Genomic DNA, 16,229 nt, shown 5'->3' with positions numbered 1-16,229 from the left:
AACTAATGCTTGTGTGTATCATATTTAATTCTATAAAATTTATATTAAACAAACCAATGAGATTTCTGTTCTATAATTAGTAATACCATTTTTCTTTTATGAAACTTTACGCATGCACCTTATTATTATATCACAAGCTATTCTACTGAAAATATAAAATAATGTAGTTCTATAAAATTTGATTATCGAGCCACCTTCTCTGTATTCCAAGAAGTTGCATATATATAAAAATTGGTTTGGTTCATTTCTAATTAAGAGCAAAAGTTTTCAGAAAGAAATATAGAGGATTTCGATATATATTCAGATTTCTGCTTTCTCGAATTCTCTTGTCTGAGCTAGAGCCTTATAACAGCCGATTGGATGAGTGATATTTGCTCCATAGCTCGAAATGCTTCTTTTGTGAATGCTTGTTAAGGGGAGAAGAAACATCTGCTTCAGGAAACCAGCCAAGGGTGCCCGACGAGCTTATAAAAACTCGTGAGACCGCACCAAACATGATAAACGTTTAGTACCAGGAAAGATATGATGCAGATGCTGCTAGGGATTCAATGCAACAGCTTTCTATATCATCAAAATATTGATTATTGGCACTTGTTTGTGTCTCTCAACACATATCTGACGTTAAAAAATGTTACTTACAATCTGATTAATAAATTAATAGTTCTACCAAGAAACTGAAATTCTGCACTAAATTTAACATGAAAGAAAAGACTTGTATGATTCAGAGTTATCCTTTCATATCATGAAAGAGTTCTTCCTCCAATTCTAACAATAAGCTAGAAAAATGAACTGGTGCAACCTATAATTCGAAAATAAATGAGGGAAAAAAAAGTTGGGCTCTCAAGCTTGTTGAACGCCATGCTTTCCTATCTAGACCATAGACCATTGTCCAATCTAGTTTTCTAACGCTAAAAGTTTTATCCTATTAAGGTTGTGGCGGCGCCTTGCTGTTTTCGTGGCTACCATCCTCCTCTGGTGGCTGAGGCGCAGTTACTTCCGTTTGCGTGTTGCTTGTCTTTGGAGGACTATACTTTTTCAGCAGCCTATCTTTGTTTTCTTTCCACCATTCTTCCGCCTGTTGCTCGGCAAATTTACGCTTGCTGTGGCAGTGTGTTAAAAAAATCAATGTTCTTCAGAAGCTCTCTCTTCCGCAAAAGTTTAGCAAATTAATTTTGTGTATAATGTAGACGAACTCTAGCTATGAAAGCACACAGAATGTATATGACAGGGAATGCAAACCGTGACTAGAAATTAGAAAACAAGCATAACAGGAAAATGTAGAGAACAAGATTTGATGCTTGAAGATCATATCAAACAGAAAAGCGTTAAATTTGTACCTAAAGCGAACCCTTTTGTATATCTTCGTTCCATTTGCAAGTTGATAAAGCGTGACATAAACACCTGGTTCAAATTGTTCAATAACTTCTGTTGTCCCTTCGATTCTAGCAGCTTGAGGTGTCCCTGAGCCACTCTCCACGCTTGATTCATTCCCTATTCTAGCATTTGAAGTAGATGATTCGCCAGTTTCATGTAGAGATACAATACGATTCTGTGACAGGTCCCGAACTCCTTCAGGATCTTCTAATCCATGATCTTCCTTGCTACTAGATTCGTGGGCTAATGCAATCTTATCAGGTGTGGAATTATCTTCAGATGCCTCATTTCCAACTCTGTCAAGCCACACTCCAACTTGAGCACGCACTATGTTAAAAGATTCACTCTCAGATATCTCAGGAGGTAACAACTCTTTTATGCCATTTAACTGCACAAGAGAAACAAGAAAAATGGGTTCAAAATTTTAAAAATTATAACACATTCCGTCATTTTCAAATACATATGATAGGTTGAGATATGCAACATTCGAATTACTTGATCTCTTATTGTTTTGACTGCTTGCGTTGGTTTTAAAGAATTAGGTGGTTTGTTAGAAGCTACGGAAGCAGCATCTTGAGAAGCTGCCTTTAACTTCTGAATTTCTGTTTCTTGGCCTTCACTTTTTTGCTTTAAACTCTTGACCTGATGACAAAAGAACATGGATGTTCATAAACAGTAAAGAAAACAGATCAAACTTCAACTTGAAAGTGTTTATCAGAGGGAATCCTTACTTGGCCATGAAGTTTAGATATTTCTTGAGTTAAAAGATCGTTGGTTTTCTTCAGGCTGTCAATGACACCCCTCGAAAACACTGGAGCAGCAGATCTAGGAGGACTTGGTCGCCTTGAGTATGGGGAAGCTGGCCTCGAGTTGGACTGGGATGGAGTCTGAACCTGCAGCTGCTGAATCTGTGGTGCTGATGTGATTACAGGCTTTAAAGCATATTGAAGAGCACTGAGTGAACTTGGGAAAGCAACATCTTTTAGCTGCAAAAGTGACGGAACTTGAGATGCTCGGACGATGGAGTAGTTATCAGATTGTGTACCCGACTTCACCTCGAGATACTTGATTGGTTCAACCGTAGGCGACAGAAGAAGTCTTGAAGTTCTTGCCTCTCCTCTATCTGCTCTACTACTCATATCCATTGAACGTCGAGGCCCTGAGGCTCTACGACTAAAAGTAGCGATATTTCCAGATTCTGCAGCCTTCTTAAGTTTCAGGTAGCACGAATCACACACTCGGTGTGGTTTTCCTGGAGTCGGGGCAAGAGCTGCTTTCAAAGCTTTTTTTGAGCTACAAGCATGGCAATGCACTAACCCACAGTTGTAACAGTTATGTCGTTTTCGGGTAAAACCAAATGCTTGCCTGCACCCAGTGCAGAACGATTGATCCGCACCAGAAACCCATTTATGGATGCAAATACTAGCAGTATAATTTGATCCACAAGCAATATTCCTCACGTGTCGGTCTTTAAGGGCTTCAACCAACGTTGGAGTATTCCTATCATCAACATTGCCATGGCCTAATCTTCCATTAGCTCCTTTTCCCCATGTGAATACTTCACTCCTCGAGGTGAGCACAGCTACATGATGTGCACCACATGAAATTTGTTCCACAAATTCTCCCACTAGCCTATCTTGTATTAAACATGGTGATTTTCCATCAGACTGGGGATTTCCTAGCTGTCCAAACGAATTACTTCCCATGGTAAAGACATGACCGGATGTTGTAAGGGCAACAGTTATGTTGTGCCCACATGCTAACTGATGGATGTTATAATCTATAAGAGCAGATACACAGGTCGGAACAAGATATGTATCCTTGTTTCCATGACCAAGTCGATTTTTATCGCCGTCACCCCAAGTGAAAAGCTTTCTCGAGGAGACAACACTTGCACCTGACTGATTCGTGACTTCTACAATAGCAGCCGTGTGCCATACTCCACATGAAAGAGCTATTGTTTTCAGTCCATTCAACGATTGGACCTCCTTTGGATACTGAATGCTTTCCCGATCGCCATGGCCAAGAGCACCAAATGTCCCATCACCAAATGTAAAGAGTTTTCCAGTTGAAGTCGCTAGTGCTGAATGCCATGTCCCACATGCAACTGATAGAACTTGGAGGCCTTCTAAAGGCCCAGAAACTCGTTTTGGTATCCAATGACTAACATCATTCCCATGGCCAAGAAGTCCAGCATTGTGGGTACCGTCTCCCCAAGAATATAAATCACCAGATGTTGATAACGCACATGTGTGAAACTCACCACAGGCTACAAAGTCAACATTCGTAACAGCCAAAAATTCTACAAGTTTAGGGCGACTAAAGTCTTTTTCGATTCCATGACCCAATCTTCCTCCGGATTCCTCACCCCACGTAAATACCTCACCTTGTCTTGTAACAAGAGCAACATGGCGAACGCCACAAGCAATTTGGTGAACGTCAAGAACTACATTTGATTCCAATGGTTTGGGAATTAAGACATCATTTTTCATAGGAACTGGATTCCCAGTTCCATCGTTGGCACCTCCATCAGACCAAATCTCTCCCCATACATAAACATCACCAAGCGATTCTATATCATCTGGTCCAGAACCTTGACTGGAACAACTAGGAGTACTCGAGACGCTAATACGAAAACCATCTGTACCACTTGTTCTTATTTGCATGTTTGCACTTTCAGGCCCCACATGTGAGCTTGAGCTGTTCAAGTTATTGTTAAACTCAGCAAAGGATTTTCCACGGGGTATACTTGAAGTGTATTCAAGAGACGCTCCAAAGGGACGATTATCTTGAGAGAGATCACCAAAACCAGTTAACTGCATACGCATAAGTATTCACGAATAGGTAATATAATAAGAAATAGCGATATATGGCTATAAAGACAAGGGATAAAATGAAATTTTTACATCAGAAATGTCACTTCTAGTACGTTTACTGCGTGCTTGGCCAGGTGATATTAAAGCCTTCAAGCCAGCAAGCCAGAGCTCAGATTCAACTTTATCCTTGCAGATCTACAAAGTGTAAAATGATGCAATCAATAGGAGAAACACTAGTTTCGACCTGTTTGAGAACATGGAAGGCCTAGAATTTGTCACACCATCTACGCTAATGAGGTTTCATGTAACTAGAGAAAATCGTGACCACTTACAAGATCGAGAGATCTATCACCGTTATTGTATATGAGTGAGAATGACAAGTACTCCTTCTCTGGGCGTAAATATCTTTTGAAAACAGGCTGTGGAACATAGTTTTGAAATAGTCAATCAGTTTAGATCTCCATAAATATCAAATGTTAAGTAAAGACGCAGCGCATAAACTGTATGCAAATCTTTTTGCTTACGGTTCTCTGTCCCGGTATGATTCGTAAAACGGAAGATAACTTCAAATGCCTCTCTTCTTTATGTGAGTACCAGATTAATGTTGTTTCGTCCTGCAATTACCGCAAATCCATAGTTTGAATCATATTCACATCCTCAAACAGCCAAATGAATTGTGCTTGCATGATGTAGTTGAGGCAAAGTTACATCAAGGTTTTGGAGGATGACCATATATACTCACCGGAGAAAGTCTAAACGTGCGAAACTTAGGCTTCCCCTTTCTGCTGTACTTTATTAACTGAGTTCCTTTCTTCAAAGCAATGAGTGCCTTCACAGACATAACAAAATCAAAATTCAGCTGCCAAACATAAAAATGTTGATTTCAAATACTACACAACAGAGAACACAATCAGACTCTTCAAATAAATTGGGTTAATGATCTTCATACTGGGAAACCAGATGCAAAATAATTGCTAGTTGAGCCTATTATGTGCCCGTGTGTCTTGTATGCGACAAAACCAGGGGATGTCGAATGTCGATAATGAGGTGATGAAAAAAATCTTAGCCAAGTAAACACTAATATTGATATTATGAGAGGAAAATCTAACAATTCGCTAGATTAATCATTTAATCCATTCACACACATAAATGATCCCAAACCGATATTTCTTCTGAAATACATTTTAGAAATTTTCAATGAATCAACAAGATTAAGTAACTCAAATCATCACTTTATCCGAACGAGGGACGCAATGGGTTTCACATGTACAATTAGTCGAATGGTTCCTCGTATGCTTGCAAAAATACATTTACGACAAATCTTTAATTTTTCTTTCTGTTTTTTTTTCTTTTCCTAATATTGCAAATTCCCTCCTCAACATTCTATGATTTCTTTGATTATGGTAATGAAGAAGAAAAAAAAAAAAAAAAAAACCAACCATGGTTACCTGCTCGGTATCGCGATCAGGGTTGCCATAACTAGCAGGATCTGCCATTCCATCTGAAACAAACCTTGGGTATCCAACAAATGAACCTACTTAACGTCACAGGCCTCCGTACAGTCTCCATAGATGTTCCCAATGCAATCTTCTCTGGTCAATCATTAATTTCCCAGAAACGGAAACAAAAGCTTGACATATATTCCAGATTATTCGTGTTTCCTCCCGATCTGGAAGAATATGGAAAGATCCCGGGAAATTACAAGTAACCCACCAAGTATCAACCAGTGATCATAGAAAAAACCAGGAATCTGAGGGAATTCATGACGTTCTGCCAGGAAATGTGAAATGGGTTGATTGGTTTGAATCATGGGAGAAGAAAGGGGACATGACTTTAGGAAAAATGTTGGCAGCTGAGGAGTGAGGTTGCCCGAATTTGGCGCGCTTATTTCGTCCTTTCAACTACCTTATAAATTTTTTCACTAACAACTCACTATATTTTCACAAAATCTTTCATCTAATATATCAATAAGATTTTCTCAAAAAAAAAAAAAAAGATATACTTTTTTATTCTATATATTATAAAGAACGTAGATGTGAATTGGGGTGAATTCAAGAAAAAATAGGATTGCCATTGAATTGCTCTGAATCAGCTTCTTGCTGCCACATACCAAAAGCCAGCTCCCCATGTGTAAATTCAAGAAACCATCTTCAATCCATGCAGAAGAAACAAAAACACATGCACAGACTCAAAAGCCATCTGTTTCACCGATCACTTTACGTGTCAAATCCTAACAAAATCCTCCCCTCCTATAAATGTCCACACTTGCAGTTCGCCGCTTCACCACCGAGAATAACTCTCACTCTGCTTTCTAAAACTTTCGGCCATGGCTAATTCACTTTTGCTCCCTCTTAGCCTCGTGCTAATGTTCTTGTTCCACGGCTGCATCGCTCAGCTTGAGCTCCCGCAGCGGCAGTTCTGGCAGAATTTGCAGGAGCAGCAACAGCATCGCCTCCGGGCCAAGACCCAATGCAGGATCGAACGTCTGAATGCTCGCGAACCGAGCCGGAAGTACAATTATGATGCCGGAAGTTACGAGATTTGGGATTCGGATAACAAGGAATTCGAGTGTGCTGGTATTGAGTTTGTTCGGTTTGTGATCCAGCCCAAGGGCCTGTATCTTCCTCACTACCTTGGTGCCCCTGCAGTCTTCTACGTTGATGAAGGCAGGTTTTTTTTTTTATACATGCGGGATCATGATTTTGATGTGTTTTTTATCATCTTTTTTTAACTTGTTCATGTGGGAAACTTTACAGGAAGTGGTATCCATGGAGTCGTGTTTCCAGGGTGTGCTGAGACATACGAATCAGGCTCTGAATTCTCTTCTTCAGAGGGCCGTGAATCCAAGTACCGCGACCGCCACCAGAAGCTTCGGAGGTTCCGAAAAGGCGATATCTTGGCCATCCCTCAGGCACTTGCCTACTGGATTTATAATGACAGAGACACCCCGATCACCATTGTGGCACTTGTTGATGTTGGTAATGATAACAACCAACTTGATTTGCAATTCAGGGTAAGATAAAAAAAAAACCATCAATGATTTCAAGAAACTATATTCTTTGCCTTAGTTTCGTCATTTTAGACAAAATCTACTCTTGGTCGTGTAGAAATTCTTCCTGGCTGGAAACCCGCAATCATCCCAAAGTCAAGGTGAATACGGAGAGGGCAGGAAGTCTAGAGAACATGGATCAGAAGGCGGGAGAGGTCGCGAGGAAGAGCAGGAAAAGGGGAACATCTTCGCTGGGTTCGATCAGGACCTTCTGGCGGAGGCTTTGAATGTCGACACACAGACTATAAGCAAATTGCAATCCAAGGACGACGAAAGGGGCGTCATAGTCCGCGCAGAGAAGCTCCATTTGTCTTTGCCCGAGTACGAAGAAGAGCGCGAAAGAGAACGAGAGCCTGGGGGAGGAGGATACAATGGACTCGAGGAAACTTTTTGCACCGCAAAGATTAGGGAGAACATAGATCATCCTTCCAGGGCCGATGAGTACAACCCTCGCGGCGGACGGCTGAGCACCGTCAACAGCCATTCTCTGCCTATTCTCAGCTACCTCCGCCTCAGTGCTCAGAAAGGTGTCCTCTATAAGGTAAGAAATTGGAATGACATTTGTGCTTTTTGTCATTCTATATATATATATATATATAAGGTAACTATGTACTTTTTTTTAAAATCTGCAGAACGCTATAATGAGCCCACACTGGAGCACGAACGCCCACAGCGCATTGTATGTGACCAGAGGAAGCGCGAGGATTCAAGTGGTTGGAAACAACGGGAAACGGGTGTTTGATGAGGAGGTGAACAAAGGGCAGCTTCTTGTCGTGCCACAAAACTTTGTGGTAGTAAAGAGAGCAAGCGACGAAGGCTTCGAATGGATCGCATTCAAAACGAACGAAAATGCGATCAACAACCAACTTGCCGGGCGTCTCTCCGCCATCCGGGCAATGCCTGTGGATGTTTTGACGAATGCATATGGAGTTTCGAGGGAGGATGCCTGGGATTTGAAGTACAAAAGAGAAGAAGCTACTCTGTTTAGTCCAGGGTCAAAGTCTCGAGAATATGACGCTTAAATTATGTTATATATATGTGGGAATGGGAATGATCTGTGAAGGTTAATTTCTCTGTGTTCGAGAGAATAAATAATTATCACCGTATGTGGGGAGTTTGCTTCTTGTTTAATGCGGCAAATGTGGTTTATGTTCTTCTATGTACGTAGTAATAAAAAGGCAAAAAGTTTTTACTTTCTTGAAATGGTTTTTAATTTACAGTATTTAATTATAAGAGTATTTTGAACCTTGAGCTGTTTCAACAATCTCACTGAGACCCCAACTGACAAAAACTTGAATTACAAAATAATAATATGAGAATTTCACATAAATGCCTTTCGACGCCATTGAAAGTAAGTCTTCATCTGCTCTTTGGATGGCATATATTCACCCTTGATCGCCTCGTAATCAAGAAAGTCATGAACCCAAGCATTCAAAGCTGGATATTTGGAGGGATCAAGAACCTTGAAACACCCGATTTCCTCCCAAACAGGCAACATGTAGGAAAGGAATCCAAGCATTAGATCCAAGTATCCAATTCTTTCCCCTCCGAAAGAACTTATATTTCCCCGTCAGAATTTCTTCCAACTTCTGCAGTGCATCCATGGCCAACTTCAATCTCTCCTCCTGTATCTCACCTTCTGAACAAAGAACTCCCCATAAAACTGGCAAAACCTGAAGAACACAAAAGTAAAATACAAGTCCCTGATTCATGCAAAATGTTAAATTACAAGTATATATGTAGTACCTTCTCGTCGGCGAACTTAGCCCAAAATCATGCTTGAGCTCTTTCGAGAGGATCAAGTTAAGGCAGCAGCGGGCTGTTTTTCCAAGCCTCGTCGATGTATTCCAGTATAATAGACGACTCCGGCAAAGGATTTCCACGGTGAACAAGAACTGGGACCAGGGCATACACAGAGTTAAGCTCGAGAAGCAAATAAAATGTATTGACATTTGACGTGTCAGACATTTTTCGATGTCATGTGACATGTGTTTGACAAAAAAAAAAAAAACTATTTTCTCTTTATAATAATGGGAAAATAGATAATTCAGTCGATCCATTTTGTAATTTGACGAGAAAAATATGCATGTTTAGTCTGTTTTTCCACGCTCTTGAATTTTAAAAAATGCAATACAATTACTCATCACCGCAAATTTTATGGGTCAATTTGATTGTGGGGGACTGATATATCATATTTGTTAAAATCTATTATAGTTTTGCTGTCTTTCTGATTAATTTTATTAGACGGAAAAATTATTATTTTTTATGTTAAATATTATGAATATCCATATTAAGAAAATATAACAAATATTTAGGAATTATTTTTTATAAGATTATTTTAAATTATAATAATTCTGTGAGTAGTTTAGAGAGATATGAAGGTTAGAAACTAATGCATCTACTACTACAATACCTTCTCGAAAAATATGTGAAATACAGATATGAAAGAATGATATCAGTTGTCGAATCTTTATAACAATTACGTCCTTCCACCGCATCCCTCTCCAGCCTATAACATGGGCTCGGATCGTATGGTTCGACGGGCATCGCACTTCATGATCTCCCAACTCCTGGTAGTGGGTTTTATGCCCTCCCCAACACTTGAACCCTGTACCTCCAGGGGAGGGCATAAAATCCACTGCCAGGAGTGGGAAGATCATGAAATGCGATGCCCGTCGAACCATGCGGTCCGAGCCCATGCTATAGGTTGGGGAGGAATGCGGTGGAAGGACGTGGGTCGTTACATAACCACTAGTGAAAAATGCATATGTCTTGTCTTTGTCTTTTTTTGTGTGTGTATATAAAAATCTTTTTTTATATGTTTTTTTTAAAGTAAAAAATGGAGTGAGCGGAAGGTTTATTGTGATAGTAGATAGAAAGAGGTAATTATGAAATAATATTTTTTGATGTCTTCAAAGTAATTAGTATTTCATGCTCATCTTTTATATAAAAAAATTGATATGGTTAAGATCTCAACTCGTTGTTCTAGTCTTTCACTGTCTAATGTCAATAGACAAGTGTTCTTTTATATAAAAAAAAAATTGATATGGTTAAGATCTCAACTCGTTGTTCTAGTCTTTCACTGTCTAATGTCAATAGACAAGTGTTTGTTTTCACGTATATTAAAAATTGTGCCGCCTTGAATATGGACAGGACATTCGTAATTGATTGTACAGGTTTCGGTGACCAAATCGATTTTTACTAACTTTTTGTGTGCGTATACATATCGCGTGCATTATAATTATGATGATGATGATGATGACATTCATTATAACTTTTTAATTCGTTGACTTGTTCAATTTGGGGTTTATGTCCATTAAATTCTCAAATTATGATTTTGGCACACGACATTTAATTTTCAGTTTTGATCTAATTATTGATTTGACATTTGACAAGTCAATAATTTTTCTTAATGTCACGTTAGTATTTTTGAGTGTCACATTAATAATATGACATAAATAATCAAAAATTAAAATTTATTATATCAAAACATTGCTTTGAAAAGTTAATGGATGATAACACAAAATTGAAGATTGTAAAATTTATCTTCCTTGTGATATAACAAATTAACAATATTAATTGTGGACTCAATTTGGGCCTTTGGATCAGATATGGAATTTAGGATTGGGTTTTTGTTTTTGTTTTTTGGAAATTACCTAAGATACGTTCTATTTGGACTCTCTGTGTTTAATTATGTTGATAACTTGCTATGTTTGGAGTAACTAAGAATGAGATTCCGTTGGATTTAGAGTTTGATTTGAAATTAATGGAGGTATAATTTCATTGTGGTGTTTGGTAATGGTATTTTATAGTTAAAATTAATATTTTTGATATTTTTCTTAAAAAAATTTGTTTGTTGTTTCCAAAAAAATGTTTTGTTTATTAGTTTTTTAAATATCTTCTTTATTAATAATATTTACTGTTTTTTTGGTTCTGTGGATTTTCATAGAATTTGGTGGCAGAATAAAATTTAAAACAAAATTGGTATTTGATAATATTTAATATAAGAGTTAATTGATAAAAAAAAAATCTCCATGTCATATGTTTGATTAGGATTCAGTCTCTATCACAATTTTATTTTTTCTGCACTTCATGATTCATAAAAAGTTTGTGTGTACTCTCTATGCCCAAAAATCACTTTCGAAATGAAAAAATAGGCATAAAACATTAAAAATCATGTATAAATATATGAAATTTCAGTATTAAATATTTCAAATTTGGTACAAAAACAAGTTTTTTTTATATAAAGTTTTTTTCGTTACATTTCATTTATCTAAAAATGAAAATATAAATCATGATTTTGTACTCAATTTAAGACAATTGATGTGATAAATATATAAATCAATACGTAAATTAAATATTTTTTATTCAAATTTCTTAAAATAGTGCACACAAATTGTTATCTCAATTTTCAGTTGATGAATTCTTTTTATTATTAAAAAAATTAATAAAAAATATATTTTTTCTAGCTTGCATCTATAAATTAATAATTTTTCTTGTATATGTGATTTGGAATTGGATTTAGAATTCTATTGTGGTGTTTGACTAATGTTATTTAAAAAATTATAATAGATAGTTAAAATTAATATTACAATTTAATATTTAAAAAAAATATTTTTTTAATGCATCGGTTTTTTTCGAAATGAGATTTATAAGTTTTGAAAAGTACAAAATAAAATTATTTGTCGATATAAGTTAAATATCATAGAATCCATTCATTTTTGCTAGGATTTCTTTTGGTTATATTAAATCTCATTAAATACCACCAAATACTAATTTTATTTTAAAATTTCATTCTACCAAACACTCAAAATAGAATTCTTAATTTAAAATTCCATGAAATCCATGCAACCAAACACAAAGAGTCCTAGAACTACCACACGTCTATTCAATACTACTAAAATTAAACCCAAGAATTTTTATGAGAATGTCTTATAGGTCAATCTTTTGATCACATATCTCTTATTCAACTCGAACTATGAAAATATTATTTGTTATGTCAAAAGTATAATATTTATTTGTAAATATAAATAGAATCGACCTATCTAACGAATATATATCCGTAAAATCGTCTTACAAAAGATCTAATAAAAAGCAAGTTGCGACTACCACTTCGAGGAAGTGATCGATTAAATTCATCTTTATTGTATTTTTCTTCCAAATAAGTAAATTCGACTACCACTTGGAGGAAGTGATCGATTAAATTCATCTTTATTGCATTTTTCTTCCAAAGACTATATTATTTGAACTTTTCCTCTTTCAAACTTGTTTTCCCTTCTTTTCAAACTTGGTGGATGAGATCATGAGACCCCAAAGATGCATAGTATTATTTGACTAGAATAGCCCTCCTACTTAGAAATTTCTTATCTCTTTTACAAAGCCTTGAAACAAGGTTACAGTTGGAGGACTTGAAAATTTTCCCCACACAATGAAAGATTCACGCTTAAAAAAAACAAATAATAATAATAATAAATCGTTATTTTATTAATCACGTATTTTGTTTTTTGGATATCAAATTATACAAATAACAAAAGGTTGTATGCATGAAAAGGTTATGGTAGTGCGTTACTAAATTTTCTTCTTGTCATAATCATTATTGTCTAAAGTATGTCAATTGTCAAAAATAGCTAGCCATGTTCAAAAATTTAAATTTGACTAACAAAACACTAATAGAAAATCTGTATTCATTTACAAAGCCAATTAATTTAACTAGCCCCACCACAATTATTATTATTTATTTGGAATCGTTACAAGGCGAAATAAGTCTAATCTTAATTAATCAAGTGTCTAATTTGCAACACCGATTATCAAAATGGTCTTAAAGAACTTGAAAGATCAAATTAAATCTCCCATTCTCTAAAGAGAAAACCCAAAATACCCTTCAGAACTCTGGTAAATCCTGAATGTTTCCATCCCTACTTAAAAGATTATACCAAAAGTCCATGCTATCATCAAATCTCGAACCAATTTCCACACTCAAGATCGTATTCGATGGACTCGGGCACTCGATTTCCACGGTGGATAATTCATCGGACCAGAAACTTTCGTCGATAGGAGGGAAATACTCCGACGAGTAATCGATTTCCTCTTCATCTTTGATAAAGATCGTCGTAGTCGTCTTCTTCGTAGAAGAATCCGTCACGGACGACATCTCGCTAGAGCATTGTTGCGGGCTAGTACGGGCATGTTCTTTAACATTGGTATCTTCTCTAATGACTTTGGTGTCAATTGGGCGTCTCTTGGAGTCCCGAGAAGGCTCGTGATGACTCTTGAGCCTTTTCTTCAGTTGGGTGTGCCAAACATTTTTAATTTCGTTATCTGTGCGCCCTGGCAGCCTAGCTGCAATTGCTGACCACCTGATACATAATCAATTAATCACAATCGAACATATATATTAAAGTATTGTTTGATTCGAATGATATATATATATTATATAATATTACGGTTTTTAACTCTAATATATTATTTTTGGCATGAGATGGAGGCATTCGAAGAGTTAAGACAAACACAGAAGCTGGTAGTGTGAATAAAATTATAGAGATTGAAATCCAACTAAAATACGTAACTAGTACGTGCATAGTTATTGGCATCAACACTTGATGCCTTTCTATGATTAATTAATTTTATTAATTTGGCTCTGCCATTAAAGGGAATCTCGGAGATCTTGTTGGCTAGTGGTTCGCTAAATTCCAAGCACGGCACTTTTAAAGAGATGGGATCTACTAATTGTTTATTTCTCTTCAAAATCAATTGTTGTTTTTTTTTGTTTTTTATTTTTGGGCAAAATCAATCTCTTCTAATTAGTTCTTATAGGTGATAATGCTACCTCTATGTAGTTCCGGATGAATTAAAAATTACCCCAACACATTTAGATGATACAAGCTTCTAATTTTAAGTAGAGTTATGGTAGTATTTGAGAGAGTTTTTAGGAAGCACTTTTCCGTTTTTTTTAAGCAAAATTTTGTTAAGGAAAAATTGAGAAGTGCTTTTTAGAAGCTCTCTCAAACCTTATCTATGTATCATATGTTCGGGATCGCGTGTATAATAGGGTGTAGACTTCATTAATATTCAACTAGCTAGCTGAAACTATATTATCGAACAAATTAACGAATATATAATCAATTGATCAAAAAATAGTGAAATATTGTGAAGGATGGAAGGATTATTATAGATGCAATCAGTCGTCGTGAGAGAGAGAGAGACGTGTAGAAATAAATTTTATAGTACAAAAAAAATAGTTGTACGTGCATCGTGTTGAATTAAATTTTGTCCAAATTCGTTATGCATGTTTGTGCATATATATTTATATTTTATTTATATATAAAATATGATTTATATATATATATATATGATTGTGACCGGTGATGTTATGAACACCGATAGCTAATGCATGATACACGACGAGTTCAAGTACTATTTACATGATGTGGTCGAACCACGTGAATCTTGAATGTTAATTATTGTTAAATTTTCGAAGGAAAAAAATTAATTGATCACATGACGCATGTATCAAATGTTTAAAACATAAAAACTCGTCTCACTGATTGATTAATATCGATTAATTTTTTGAGATGAATTTTTAAGTCATGTAATCGAATTTATGAAAAAAATTATTATTTTTATTGTAGATATAGATCGGGTCAACCCGTTTTACAAATTAACCTACTCGTGTTAAAATACTATAAAAAAATAGTTTTAAACATATTAAACAAAATTAAATAAATAAATATTGAAAATGCTCACCTCTAAAAAAAAAATAGTGATTTTTTTCTTAGATTTATAATATTAGATAATTTAAAATTTCTTAATTATACCTTAAAGTTAGTATTTCTTAAAAAATTAAAAGAAAAGGCATCAAATCATTGCTTTCTCCGTCTCTACATTTTCAAGAAAGTCGTCTCAGCAAAACAAACCAAACATTTCCTATGTCTGTACCACTAACTCTTGGAGGTGGCGTATACAAGTAGATTAGATTTTAATCTAACTTATATAGTAAAATTTCGTGTGCGATATTGTAATTATGTCAGACTAATTATTGTCTTGGTTTCAAAATTAATGTTTAATTCAGAGCGTAAAGGGAATAAGAAGAAATATAATACCCCAAAAAGTTTGAGCATATATATATATGTACATACCTGTTTCCGAGCATTTCATGTAAATTAATGATGGTTTCTTCTTCTTCTTTGGTGAAATTTCCTCTCTTGATGTCTGGCCTCAAATAGTTGATCCACCTAAGCCTGCAACTCTTCCCACATCTCGTCAGGCCTGTACATATATATCAATTAATATGAAAATTAACTATATATCAATTAATATGAAAATTCATGATGGGGAAAATGATTCAACAATATATATATATATAAATTAGAGTGATTAATTATAACGTACGTACCTGCTTGTTTGGGGAGTGCGCGCCAATTGGCGTGCCCATTTTTGTGAATAAAAGAGACCAAAATCTGATCTTCCTCAGGGCTCCAAGGCCCTTTCTTGAGTCCCATTTTCTCACAGCAAGGTGCTCTCACCATTGCAACTAGCTAGGCCTATTTTCTTGATCGATATATAGTAATATAGATGTATATATCCCTTTTTTTTCTCAAATATGTGTGTGTGTGTTTCTTTGGTTTTGATTTTGTGATCACTTTCTCTCTCTTTGAAAATCAATCAAGAATAAGGTGCTTTGCATAATATATTGCCAAAGGTGGGTATTTATGTATTTGTATCCTAGCTAGCTCGTGCTGTTTGACATAAGATACCGCAGCATCTTTCTTGTATATCCAAGTTGATACCAAGTACTCCACCATATTCTATCTCCTTTCTCCCATATTAATAATTCTTTTATTTAAATCTGATATATTATAATTAAGTTATTATTCTAGCTATTATACTTAATTTGAATAACTATGTACACATGCATCAACTTTTTACAATGAGTAAAAGTGAACAATTATTGTTTTTAAAATATTGATTGATTAACGTACCTTTATTTTCTT

The 16,229-nt window shown here is 35.7% G+C and overlaps 3 protein-coding genes and 1 pseudogene across 3 annotated transcripts; 1 reads left to right on the top strand and 3 right to left on the bottom strand.

Annotated features, from left to right (window-relative positions):
- Positions 1–693: 693 nt before the first annotated feature.
- LOC140859966 (PH, RCC1 and FYVE domains-containing protein 1-like) lies at positions 694–6,136 on the bottom strand. The gene is made up of 9 exons (XM_073262643.1): positions 5,639–6,136; positions 4,933–5,019; positions 4,715–4,804; positions 4,523–4,609; positions 4,281–4,385; positions 2,106–4,190; positions 1,870–2,016; positions 1,338–1,762; positions 694–1,100 (listed from the first exon to the last, which is right to left on the bottom strand). Exons 1-9 carry the CDS (start codon positions 5,684–5,686, stop codon positions 926–928), a joined length of 3,249 nt encoding a protein of 1,082 aa, XP_073118744.1. The 5' UTR covers positions 5,687–6,136; the 3' UTR covers positions 694–925.
- Positions 6,137–6,298: 162 nt separating this feature from the next.
- LOC140859967 (11S globulin seed storage protein Ana o 2.0101-like) lies at positions 6,299–8,307 on the top strand. The gene is made up of 4 exons (XM_073262644.1): positions 6,299–6,860; positions 6,951–7,203; positions 7,298–7,780; positions 7,872–8,307. The coding sequence occupies exons 1-4, from the start codon at positions 6,517–6,519 to the stop codon at positions 8,259–8,261; spliced, it is 1,470 nt and encodes a 489-aa protein (XP_073118745.1). The 5' UTR covers positions 6,299–6,516; the 3' UTR covers positions 8,262–8,307.
- A 166-nt stretch (positions 8,308–8,473) lies between these two features.
- Positions 8,474–9,207, bottom strand: LOC140860448 (glutathione transferase GST 23-like; annotated as a pseudogene).
- A 3,732-nt stretch (positions 9,208–12,939) lies between these two features.
- On the bottom strand, positions 12,940–15,926 carry LOC140860242 (transcription factor MYB15-like). Its single transcript, XM_073263152.1, has 3 exons — positions 15,632–15,926; positions 15,375–15,504; positions 12,940–13,595 (listed from the first exon to the last, which is right to left on the bottom strand). Exons 1-3 carry the CDS (start codon positions 15,762–15,764, stop codon positions 13,121–13,123), a joined length of 738 nt encoding a protein of 245 aa, XP_073119253.1. The 5' UTR covers positions 15,765–15,926; the 3' UTR covers positions 12,940–13,120.
- Between the last annotated feature and the right edge of the window lie 303 nt (positions 15,927–16,229).

This window comes from Henckelia pumila, chromosome 4, assembly GCF_033568475.1.
Source record: "Henckelia pumila isolate YLH828 chromosome 4, ASM3356847v2, whole genome shotgun sequence".
NCBI classification, from domain to species: domain Eukaryota; kingdom Viridiplantae; phylum Streptophyta; class Magnoliopsida; order Lamiales; family Gesneriaceae; genus Henckelia; species Henckelia pumila.
Note: the sequence above shows the minus strand (reverse complement) of the source record. Positions and strands in the feature narration are given on the sequence as shown.

Excerpts from the sequence above, each read along its gene's own strand:
- LOC140860242 (XM_073263152.1), bottom strand. The coding sequence starts at position 15,764 with ATGGTGAGAGCACCTTGCTGTGAGAAAATGGGACTCAAGAAAGGGCCT. Across the intron at positions 15,505-15,631 it reads CGCACTCCCCAAACAAGCAG|GCCTGACGAGATGTGGGAAG; the intron begins GTACGTACGTTA and ends ATATATGTACAG. Across the intron at positions 13,596-15,374 it reads CATGAAATGCTCGGAAACAG|GTGGTCAGCAATTGCAGCTA; the intron begins GTATGTACATAT and ends ATTATGTATCAG.
- LOC140859967 (XM_073262644.1), top strand. The coding sequence starts at position 6,517 with ATGGCTAATTCACTTTTGCTCCCTCTTAGCCTCGTGCTAATGTTCTTG. Across the intron at positions 6,861-6,950 it reads TTCTACGTTGATGAAGGCAG|TGGTATCCATGGAGTCGTGT; the intron begins GTTTTTTTTTTT and ends CTTTACAGGAAG. Across the intron at positions 7,781-7,871 it reads AGAAAGGTGTCCTCTATAAG|AACGCTATAATGAGCCCACA; the intron begins GTAAGAAATTGG and ends TAAAATCTGCAG.
- LOC140859966 (XM_073262643.1), bottom strand. The coding sequence starts at position 5,686 with ATGGCAGATCCTGCTAGTTATGGCAACCCTGATCGCGATACCGAGCAG. Across the intron at positions 2,017-2,105 it reads TATCTAAACTTCATGGCCAA|GTCAAGAGTTTAAAGCAAAA; the intron begins GTAAGGATTCCC and ends TTTTGTCATCAG. Across the intron at positions 1,101-1,337 it reads TACAAAAGGGTTCGCTTTAG|CAAGCGTAAATTTGCCGAGC; the intron begins GTACAAATTTAA and ends ACACTGCCACAG.